Raw genomic sequence first — 12282 nt, 5'->3', positions numbered from 1 at the left:
GAAAATGGGTCATGCCTTTCTGTGTCTGTGGTGTGACTCAGATAGATGAGCAGCCATGTACACAGATCAACAGGAGTGACAAATGTGTGCTCGCATGTTGGGTAACAAAGGACTGGCCTAAACTGACTGCTGAAAAGTGGGCAGTAAGCTAGCGGTGATCCTGTTGGTTGAAATTCCTTTATAAGGGTGGCTTGTCTGCTCTCATTTGCATCACCCCCACGGCTCCCCAATATTTACTTCCCAAGGGGGAATTTGAGATTATTTTAGCTTCTTCAAAATTAATGTGTATTAAAACATTTGTGGACATATACAATCTGAAAAAAAACCTAAATAAACATATGGTCAGAGAAGTATCTAATATGAGTAGTGATGCCTAAGAAATGCTATTTTTTTTTGCCTTAAAATACAGTAAAATGATAATTTATCCAGAAATATTGGGGCCCAGGGCATTTTGATAATTTAAATATTCTGGTCACTTAAGAATTGCTATTTATACCACTAGAGGATAGCAAGTTTTGATAAATTTAGAATGCAATGTGACATATAATCTGGAAATGGTACTGAAATAATTTAATCTTGCTTTGATTAGTTGGACTAAGATCAAGATCATGGACTAACCAAGGGTTTTTACTTTGAGTCTCGATTGTCCTTACATAATGTAATTGTAAAATATGTGATTATTAGAACTTTCTGGTTGTTTGTATGCTTGAAATATGCAATGTAACTGTAGTTTTATTGAGTTTGCTCCCTTTATGACTTCATTCATTCATTCATTCATTCCCCAGACGTTTGGTTGAGTACCTATGATGTGCCAGGTCCTGGGCCAGGCACCAGGGATACAAAGACAAATAATAATAATGAAGAAAAAGAATATGAAGAAAATAACAACTACCTCAACTTTGGTTAATTTTAGGTGCTTTAGACCTATTAAACCACGTAATTCTCATAACAACCCAATGAGATAAGCAATATTATTATCACAGGTGAGGAAACTGAGGCATAGAGACATTAAGGAACTTGCCCAAGGTCACGTAGCTAACAGTCGTTGGAGCTGGGCCCAAATCCAGGCAATCTAGGCTCCAGGATCTGAGCCCTTAACCACTAGGCTGCACTGCCTGGGCTCCCTGTTATCAAGGAGTTTACCTTCTAGTGCAAGAGATAACACAAACGGCGTGACAAATGTGCATGGCGCAGATGAGGCCGTGCCTGGGAAGGCTTCCTGATGAGGGCCCTGCTGCCGTGGCTGGTTCTCGAGGACCCGACACGTGCATGAGGAGAGGCTGAGACGCACAGGTGGTTGGCGGACAGCGGCGTGTGCTCCAGTCAAGCGGGCCCGTTTAGGCACCGCCTGGGGCTTGGCGCGGCTGGGATAGATGGCGATATTTCGCGGGACAAAAGCCTGATGTCATGTGGTAAATTTTTTTTACTAAATTCTCAACAGAAAAATCCATTTGAGGTTCATCTCAGGGCAGTGGCCAAAGCCCACAGCAATAGCGTGAGGTCACGTCCTGGTAAGACCCACACCTTCCATAGAGTGCCTCTTGATTTCCCCGAAAAAAGAGGTAGTCAGAAAACGAGGCAGGTCTCGGGCTATCTCTATTGACATTCTCCTCGAAGGTTTATAAATTACACCAGAAACAAGAGAAACAAATCCTTCTCATTGCCCCCACTCTCCACAGGTCCTCTGGTCTGGTTAATGAGGCATGTGAGGCAGCACTGGGGTGAATCTGTTGCTTTTGTTTCTATTGGTGCGGACAGAATTGTCTGGAAATGGAAATCAGCCAGAAATATGTACACTGCAGGGCGCTGTCTGCCCTTCTTGTTCTGGTCCGTCACCTCCGGTCGTTAGTGTCCTTCCATTCTCAACTTCCAACACTCCGACCTCCCTATGATTGCTACTTTAGACCGTGTTTACAACTCAGAAGTTCTTCCTCCAGGAAACACCTTCTGACTGTTCACCGAGAACACACAATGTGGGGTGCTCCCTGGAGCGCCTCCTCCCTCACCCCCGCCCCTGCTCTGAGCGCTCCTGTCTAGCTGTTATCTGAATGAATGAGTGACAGTCTTGGACCCAGGTGGAGACAAATTTATTAATAGCATTATAAGAATTCCTGTGTAAACATGCTGACAATTTTGAATACAGTTATCTTTTGTGATAAAATATTATTTTTTTTGCAATAAAATATTTTTGCTGTATCAACTGCAGCTCAAACATGGGTCCTAGCTAAGTTGCTGGAGATTTTGATGTAGTCTTTATAACTTTTACATGAATATCCATAATTCTCCTTTTCTGGTTGAAAAGAACACATTTTTAAAATTTCTGCTTTGGGAGGGTAAATTTTCCTGGGGGTAGACGCTGCTCTTGACAGCTGGCCAAGTACTTCCAAGTGGTGTATCTATAGTTTGGGGGATAACTTTCATTTTTCCCTCTTATTCTTTTGACAATGCTTATTTTTATCTTAGAAAACAGAAACAAGATAAATGTGGAAAAGCTTGCAAAAGCTAATATAAATCTGATAACTATTAGGACTATTTTTTTCTTTTTTACCTCAGCAGTGATTGCTTTAGTTTGTTCTAATTATCTGTCCTGTGATGTACTTTCAGGAATTCCAAAAGTGTGTCTGGTAGGGCTTTTCCATACCTTCATCACTGTGGAGAGCAGTTAAAAATGAGCTAAATCGTCTGGAAAACTGACTTTAAAAAAGGTTGACGGGCCAGCCCTTTGGCTTAGCGGTTAAGCGCACGCACTCCGCTACTGGTGGCCCGGGTTCGGATCCCGGGCGCACACCGACACACCGCTTCTCTGGCCATGCTGAGGCTGCGTCCCACATACAGCAACTAGAAGGATGTGCAACTATGACATACAACTTTCTACTGGGGCTTTGGGGAGAAAAAGGGAAAAAAAAAGGAGGAGGATTGGCAATAGATGTTAGCTCAGGGCTGGTCTTCCTCAGCAAAAAGAGGAGGATTGGCATGGATGTTAGCTCAGGGCTGATCTTCCTCACAAAAAAAAAACAAAAAGGTTAAAAATAGGATAATTGCTGTTCACCCACAGCCTGGCGTGTGTTTCCTTTCACACTCTTTTTCTCTCTATCCCAGAGTAGACATAATCATAGAAGTATCTCATTTTTAAATTTATTATTTGCCCATTCTCTCATTCATTTTATTCAACAAACCCCAAATTGAAGGTCTAAGATTTCAGTGGACTTGGCGTCTGTAAGAGGGAAGTTCTAGGAAAGTGATTGATACGGGTCTTGGTTGAATGCAATTTGCCTGGAGAAGCCACACTGCAGTTAGTTCACATTAGGTGGTAAGGAAATGATTGCTAATTGATGAATTGGCTGAATCTTACTTCAAAAAGTTAATCTATCTCAAAAGCAAAAAGCAATTTCTCCTTCTTTTTCGTGGGTCAGGATGAGGTCTGGTCCTTTATTTCCTTAGGGCAGAGTTTAGATGTTTTTGTAAATGACCTTAGCATCTACCTCATGGTAGTTGCTGGAATATTACATATAAATACATCTATTCTACTTTTCAGGTTTTGACAAAGCTGATGGTTTTAAAAAAATTATTATTATTTTTTGGCTTTAGGGTTAGGATATCCTTGCACAGTGAATTTATCATACTGCTTTCTTATAGCTATTAATCAGAATTCACAGAACAGCTGTATATTTATTACAATCATTTGTATTTACTACCACTTGCAACAATTCTGGGAGGTGATCCGAATTCCTGCCAGGCTGTAGAGGAAAGGCTGGAGGACCTGCGCTTCTCTGTGGTCATCTGCTACGTCAGCTGTGTGGCTGGAGTGAGGACTCACGCTGCTGAGTTCCCATGCCTTCACCCTGCTCAGAGGGCTCGCGCCTCCCTCGCCTCCGGTCCCTTCCCTGAAACTAGTATCGTTATAATGACAAAGCACACGCAGGAGCACTGGGAACTGGAAAAGGTTCTCTGGCCTTTAGGAAGAGATGGCTGGAAGAGGAATTTGTTCCCTTGACCCTGCAGCTTATGCAAACTGATGAAACTTTCAACATCACTGATTAAAAAAGATGTGATGTTGGGGCCGGCCGGGTGGCGCAAGCGGTTAAGTGCGTGCGCTCCGCTGCGGCGGCCCGGGGTTCGCTGGTTCGGATCCCGGGCGCGCACCGACGCACTGCTTGGCAAGCCATGCTGTGGCGGCGTCCCATATAAAGTGGAGGAAGATGGGCACAGATGTTAGCCCAGGGCCGTCTTCCTCAGCAAAAAAAGAGGAGGATTGGCGGATGTTAGCACAGGGCTGATCTCCTCACAAAAAAAAAAAAAAAAAAAAAAAAAAAGATGTGATGCCATCATCACCCAATTTGGCAATAGGGATGTTGATGCCACATTGTGCTTGGTTAGCAGGAGGAACATTTGAGGAAAATTCAAAAAATATTATATATATATCCATCCTTATATACACACACAAATATATATATTTGTTGTTCTGACGGGGAAAAATGGGAAAAGATGATTATAGTGTGTGTGTAGGAGCGTTTGCAAATTCTTATTCAGAATCCAGGGCCAAAACTATCCACAAACCTGACTTCTCACTTGATTGTTTCCCAACTTTAACCAATCCTAATATAGAGGGTGACAGTCACAGGGTTTGCATCTAGAGTAGTTGAGAGAATAACTCTGTGTCATTGCAAAGGCAGGTGGCTGGGAGGAAGGAAGATTTTAAACTGATGAACTCAGGGCAGGCCCTGTTGTGATTCAGGCCCTGGAGGCCTCATGGCTAGGGCCATGTTTCTTCCTCTGTGGGCTCCAGACCCCCGGGGGAGAGGAGCTGCACCAACGGTGGCTGGTGTGGTGAATGCACATGTCTGCCAAGCACCATCTTGAGACTGAGTTAGCAATGATGACTAAATACGCTGAGCACTGCCCATGCGCCCAGCACTTGCATGCATGACCTCATGTAATTCTTACCACACCACTGTGTTATACATACTATTAGTATTCCCATTTTCCAGAGGAATACTGGAATAGGCTTACAGAAGTGGAATACAATGCCCAAAGTTCATGTAGGAACTTTAGGTAACAATTGGGTTCTGGGAAGTTCTTGATGTTGAAAGAGATTTTTTTTATTTAAAAGTCCAGAATGGCAAGTAAGTCTTAATTTGTGCACTAAAGCCAATTAATTGGCAATGGCCACCTCTGTTGGTTGGGAAGGGTGGGAGGTCGTACTGGGCCCTCTGGGAAAGGCTGCTTTGGTCAATTTATGCTGGCTGGGGTAGGGGTGGCGTGAGTGCCGTGCACTTGCAGGCCCGTTAACCTTGTATTGCAAGAAGAGCCATAGAGTTCACTTGCGTCAGTCTTTTCAGTTTATCAAAGATGACACTGCATCCCAACCTGGGGAACTTTCACTCCAGCCTCTGAGACAGCTGTGTTAAAACCAGGTCCCCTGGCTCCCGGTCCTGTGCCCTTGTCGTTAGCACTATGGCTTAATCCAAATAGTCCTGTAGAGAGCGTTTGGATGAGAGGTGAGCCTCAAGCATTCCCGCACTGCTAAAACAGCTGGAGAGTAAAAGACTGTCAGCCAGCTTCTCTCCACAGTGCAGAGCCTCTCTCTGCAGGAAGTCGGATTAATTCTAGCAGACATCAGGGTATCAGACTGTTACACTTCAGGAAGGACTCACCACGGAGTTCCCTGGGCACGTCAAGCAGTTTGGCTCAATGTTGACCGAGAATCCACTCTGGATGTGGAGGAGAGGCACCATAGCTGCTCACCTGAACCAGGCGGCTTAAAGAGAGACCTGGGTAGGAGCTGAGAAGCGAACTCAGTGGGACTTCACTCCACTGGGCAGTGGACTCCATGGAGACATGGATGCTGTTTTATAGCCCTGGAACCACACTCAAGTATTCAGAAACAGGGGACCTCCTGTGCTGCCTGGATGTTCCTGACAGTCATCACACAGGAGAGCTCCCCATCAGGTCAATGAGACCATTCATAGGTGTGAGCACAGCCTCATTTGTTGGCTTCACTCACAGGTTGCTCCCCCAACTCCAGGCTCTTGTCCTTCTCCAGGCTAATCCTTGGGTACCATTATCATCCCCATATTCATAACAGCCAAGGAGCAGCACTGGTCCCATACCCCGTGGACAGAAGGGTTCCCAGCAAGTAACAGCATATTGGACCACAGCAGGCTCCTGAGGATAGAATGCATTGTTGAGAGCTTAGAACAATCAGCTTCCAGTTTGATTATTACATTATGCCAGTGTGATATATATTGCCTAATGGTCTTTGCCTCAAATTATATGCCGTGAATCCACTGACTTTTCTTGAAGTCTGAGGCAGAACACCCTGCCCTTCTGGCTTCCTTTTGATCTACTCTCATCCCCTTTACCAGTTAAAATGACGAAATGAGCTCATCTAAGTATTCAGTGGAATCGTCACCTGATGAATTTTTCTAAAACTACTCTGATTCCGGTCTCTGTTATTGCATACACACATTCTGGAGGCATCCTCTTCACATAGCGATTGCTAAGGTGCTGTTGTCCTCTCAGAGCACTGCAGACCCAAGCAGATGAGTTTCACCCATTTCTTATGCTTGTCCTTGACCCAGAGAAGTCTTTGGCTCAGCAGGGATGCCCCAGGGGAACCGTGGCTCAAATGTTCTTCTAGCCTGTTCTCTACCACCCTGCCTGCGTGAGTGCAAGGATGAGAGAGGAGAAAGATCAAGGACACTGAGTCAGTCCCTGTCCTTCCTTTCATCTGTACTCATGGATGAATGGAAAATTAGAGCAACATGCTAAATGAGGTGCACTCAGAGTACGGGAAAGCAACTTCTAATGCTGAAAACCCTGGCAAGCCAATAGGAGACCTTTTCTTTGCAAAGGAGCAACAGCTCTCATAAAAGGACACTTTGTTTCCTTTTTTTTGCAAAATTTTTTGTTTATTGCAGTACATTGGTTTATAACATTGTATAAATTTCAGGTGTACATCATTATACTTCTATTTCTGCATAGATTACATCATGTTCTCATGTTCACCAAATACTAATTACAACCCATCACCACACACATGTGCCTAATTATCCCTTTCGCCATCCACCCTCCCCCCTTCCCCTCTGGTAACCACCAATCCAATCTCTGTCTCGGTGTGTTTGTTTGTTGTTGTTATTGTCTACTACTTAACGAGTGGGATCATACGGTATTTGACCTTCTCCCTCTGACTTATTTCACTTTGCATAATACCCTCAATGTCCATCCATGTTGTCACAAATGGCTGGATTTCATCGTTTCTTATGGCTGAGTAGTATTCCATTGTGTATATATACCACATCTTCTGTATCCATTCGTCCCTTGATGGGCACTTAGGTTGCTTCCAAGTCTTGGCTATTGCGAATAATGCTGCAATGGACACAGGGGTGCATGTATCTTTATGCATTGGTGTTTTCAAGTTCTTTGGATAAATACCCAGCAGTGGAATAGCTGGATCATATGGTAGTTCTATCCTTGATTTTTTGAGGAATCTCCATACTGTTTTCCGTAGTGGCTGCACCAGTTTGCACTCCCACCGGCAGTGTATGAGAGTCCCCTTCTCTCCACATCCTCTCCAACACTTGTTGTTTCCTGTCTTGTTAATTATAGCCATTCTGAGGGGCGTGAGGTGATATCTCATTGTAGTTTTGATTTGCATTTCCCTGATAGTTAATGATTTTGAACATCTTTTCATGTGCCTGTTGGCCATCTGTATATCTTTGGAGAAATGTCTGCTCAGGTCTTTTACCCATTTTTTAATTGGGTTATTAGTTTTTTTGTTGTTGAGATGGATGAATTCTTTATATATTTTGGAGATTAACCCCTTGTCTGATGTATGGTTTGCAAATATCTTCTCCCAATTGTTAGGTTGTCTTTTCGTTTTGTTGATGGTTTCCTTTGATGTGCAGAAGCTTTTTAGTTTGATGTAGTCCCATTTGTTTATTTTTTCTATTGTTTCTCTTGCCTAGTCAGACATGGTGGTTGAAAATATGTTGCTAAGACCAATGTTGAAGAGCGTACTGCCTATGTTTTCTACTAGAAGTTTCATAGTTTCAGGACTTACATTCAAATCTTTAATCCATTTTGAGTTAATTTTTGTGTATGGTGTGAGGTAATGGTCTACTTTCATTTTTTTGCATGTGGCTGTCCAGTTTCCCCAACACCATTTGTTGAAGAGAGTTTCTTTTCTACGTTGTATGTTCTTGGCTCCTTTGTCGAATATTAGCTGTCCATAGATGCGTGGGTTTATTTCTGGGCTTTCGATTCTATTCCATTGATCTGTGTGTCTGTTTTTGTGCCAGTACCATGCTGTTTTGGTTACTATAACTTTGTAGTATATTTTAAAATCAGGGAGTGTGATACCTCCAGCTTTGTTCTTTTTTCTCAGGATTCCTTTAGCTATTCGGGGTCTTTTGTTGTTCCATATAAATTTTAGGATTCTTTGTTCTATTTCTGTGAAAAATGTTGTTGGAACTTTGATAGAGATTGCATTGAATCTATAGATTGCTTTAGGAAATATGGACATCTTAACTGTGTTAATTCTTCCAATCCAAGAGCATGGAATATCTTTCCATTTCTTTGTGTCGTCTTCAATTTCTTTCAGCAATGTTTTATAGTTTTCGGTCTACAGACACTTCACCTCTTTGGTTAAGTTTATTCCTAAGTATTTTCTTTTTGTTGCAATTGTAAATGGGATTGTATTCTTAATTTCTCTTTCTGCTACTTCACTGTTAGTGTATAGAAATGCAACTGATTTTTGTAGGACATTTTGTTGGGTGGAATTATCAGTCGTGTGGAACCAAAATCCCCTGATGTTCACTGCACTACATTAAATCTAGGACAAATGTGTTTGCATGTGTAGTGACCTTCTGCTTATAATGAAGTTGTTCTGTGGGCCAAAAAAATGAGTTCACTCTGAGAGGCTCTGTGTGTTCCCTGATTCATATATGCATCGATCTGGACAACGGACTTTTGCTGGGAAGCAAATCACACGCAGGGCGGGGCCATGTGCCCTTTCTCTGGCATGCCAGTCATTTGGTTTGCAATTGTATTTTCAAAGGAGCCACAGTCTTCTTCATGGAAGGTACAAATCATCCCGTACATTTTGAAATTGTTGGGAGAATGCACCAAGAATATTGAACAGGAAAAGTTTTTCAGTCTTTCTCCAGGAAACCTTAGCAGTTAGAGATTGAGAGGGAGAAAAGTGCCTTGGATGGATATAATCCAGAGGCTGGAATAGAGAGTATCTTCAGAAATCACCCAGCCCAGACCTCTCATTTACAGCTGAGGAAACGGAGGTGCAAGAGGTGACACAATTTGCCAAGGTGACCAATTAGACAGCCCCAACACTTGGACCAGAGCCCAAGTTTTCTTAGTTCAAGACAGTTTCTGGTACCCCTTCTTTATGCTTTAAATCAAGAAAGAGACAGAATCTAGAGGAATGTTTCTCAAAATATAGTTCACAGCCACTTGTGTCTGAATTGCCTTGGATGCCTTTAAAATGCAGATTTCTGGGATTCATCCAGACCACCAAATAAAATCAAGGACTGGGTATTTGCATTTTTCACAAGCTCCCAGTAATTCTTATGCATATTACATTTGAGAATCATCAATCTAGGGCCTATAAATAGGCAGGTGGCACGCGGCAGGCAATGACCACTAACCTTTAGCATCACTGAATTTATCTTGAGAATACAATGGTTCATTGTTCCTTGCTGTTCTTAGTTCTGTAGTGAGCTGAACGGAGCTGACAATGGCTCCGAGAGTAGCTACACCGGCTTTCCTGTTTTCCTAATGCCTGCTCTGGGCGTCCTCTAACTATTAACATCACCTCTTTTTTCCCACCTGGCCATATTGATCTGCTATGTGTTGCTCTGCTGACTTGGTGGAAATGAGTGCTTTGCAGGTACCCTCAAATATACAGGCCACTCCAGACTGTAGATGCACAGTACCTGGCCTCAAAATGTCTCTTAAGGCATCCACAAATAGTTCAGGCAGAGTCCCAGTTACCTCTGCACACAGGTAGCTATTATTTCTGCCGTTTAGGTGACATTCCAGTACACTGCGTACAGCAATAAGTTTAGGACCATGTTTGTGCCCTTCCTGCTTCTGTTCACAGCACAGATTTAACATTCTGTTTCTGTTGAGATACAGCTCTGAACTGTCCTTCAGTATGAATTTGGCTGATGATAAATAAAATAATACCATAATATCATTTTTTCTCTTGGTGCCTAACAGACTTAAAAAACCCCGAACTCTCCATTTACGCTGCATATGGGAGAGTCCGTCTTTCGTGGCAGACTAGTGACTGAGCAATTCTGTACAATGACTGAGCCGTGTTGTAGAAACATGCGTCGTGCACTGTGGACGTTTCCTCAGGGACTTGACTGGTTTCTGTGGTGTTTTGCAGCACGCTCTTTCTGACAAGGCATGTGTGAAAGCCTTCGACCCCAAGACAACCTGCTTACAGGAGTGCCTCATCACCACCTTCCAGGAAGCCTATTTTGTTTCTGAAAGTTTTGAAGAAGCCAAAGAAAAGATGAGGTAAATTTGTTTTTCTCCCATCTAGAGAAAATAACTTTTTATTTTTCTGGCTCTGTTCCTTCCTTCTATCTATCTCTTGTACCAATGAGGGTTGATCGCATATCCTTCTATTTCTGTTTATTTTGCAGGGACTTTGCGAAGTCAATTACCCGTCCCTTCTCAGTGTACTTCAATCCCTACACACAGAGTATTGAGATTCTGAAAGACACCAGAAGTATTGAAAACGTGGTGCAAGACCTCCGCAGCGATCTGAACACAGTGTGCGATGCCTTGAACAAAATGAACCAGTATCTGGGGATTTGATGCCTGGGACCAGTGCTGTTGCCAGTGGGATGTTTTGGGGCTTAGCAGTCAATGTCCTTGTCCAATGACCAATAACTTTCTGTGTCATGGCTTGGGTAGTAAGCATGCAATTCTGTGTATCTCCCCTATTTGTAACTTACTGTGTTAATGTGTGGAACACCGTCAAGAACCCTACGACAGATAACCACTCATTGTATGAAAGATTGGCATGTGTTTAAGTGTCTTAAATAGATTTGACCTTCTTGCTTAGTGCCCCTAACTACACTGCATCTATTTAATATTTGTAACAAATAGCTCTCTTATGATTCTAGCTTACGACTTTTTCTTTCTCAGACCTGAACTTTTCCTCTGTGTTCAGTAGATAAAGTGAAAATAGCAGTGAAGCTGTTTCTGTTTTCTGTGGCATCACTGTTTTCACAGCATTATTTGAGATAAACCCAGAATTGTGTGAAACTTCCCATCATATTAACAAAAGATTCAGTATTCTGTTTGAAAAATTGTTGAGGTAACACACTAGGTGGAATGATTTTTAGGTTGAGTATTTATGCAATGTAAGAAAAGAAAACTTTTTACAAATGGAATATATAGGTCGCATTGACCTTATAGAAACTGAGTTATAGCATGCTTCCCAGAGTATTTTGGGAGAAAATACTTCCAGAAAGAACATTAGGAAAGACTAAATACTGGGGAACAAACTTGGGACAATGAATTTTATGCTGGAATAAAGTTAATTATCATGCACAGGTGTTTAACCCGTTTCTCTTGAGACAGTAAAATCACAGGACTTTGATTTCAAAGATGTGGAAATTGATTCTCAGAGAGGTTAAGTTGTTTGCCCAAAGCAGCACAGTTAGTGGTACACCAACATTTATAGCCCATTGCATCTTGCTTTTGGATTGCTAAGAAGTTCAGCTTGGTGTATGCATGTATTTATGTGCAGTCAGAGAAGGGAAACTGACGTTTATCAAGACTGATGTTCATCACTCGCTAGGACTTGGTTGGGGTCAAGGGTTGCCAACGGTACAGATGTTTCCTCTCATAGTTCCAAACCAAGCCAGATCTCTGAAAGTCTGTCCACTTGCCCAAAGTTTGGGCAAATTTGGGCAAACAATAGGGATACGCCGCAAATCTCTGGTCATCTTTGCTATAAGAGCTACAAGCAGGTGATTAAGTGAATAAATAAAAAACTGCTGAATGAGTGAATGGATTTCATCTTCTCTGAGTCCCTCAGCAAACACAACCACCATTCTTCCAATTCTGCTTTGATAGTGCAAAGTACTGGGTAGAGGAGACAGGGCAAGGGAAGGAGAGAAGGAACAGAAAAAGATGATGAAATGATGTTAAGTTAGAATTCTAAATATTTACTTGAGCAATTTCCAAGGATATTCTTTTAATAGGAAATTACATACAATTTCAATCTAATTCATACTCTTATAT

At 42.4% G+C, this 12282-nt stretch overlaps 1 protein-coding gene across 2 annotated transcripts in view; it reads left to right on the top strand.

The window, feature by feature from the left end:
- Positions 1 to 11584, top strand: part of TPH2 (tryptophan hydroxylase 2) — a 112657-nt gene extending 101073 nt beyond the window's left edge. For both annotated transcript variants that reach the window (XM_058568774.1, XM_058568773.1), the window contains exons 10-11: positions 10409 to 10542; positions 10671 to 11584. In XM_058568774.1, coding sequence (XP_058424757.1) covers positions 10409 to 10542; positions 10671 to 10845 — 309 coding nt within the window. In that variant the 3' untranslated portion in view covers positions 10846 to 11584. The remainder of the gene's footprint in view (positions 1 to 10408; positions 10543 to 10670) is intronic.
- The last annotated feature ends 698 nt before the right edge of the window (positions 11585 to 12282 follow it).

This window comes from Diceros bicornis, chromosome 25, assembly GCF_020826845.1.
Source record: "Diceros bicornis minor isolate mBicDic1 chromosome 25, mDicBic1.mat.cur, whole genome shotgun sequence".
NCBI classification, from domain to species: Eukaryota; Metazoa; Chordata; class Mammalia; order Perissodactyla; family Rhinocerotidae; genus Diceros; species Diceros bicornis.
This window is presented reverse-complemented; position numbering and strand designations above follow the sequence as displayed.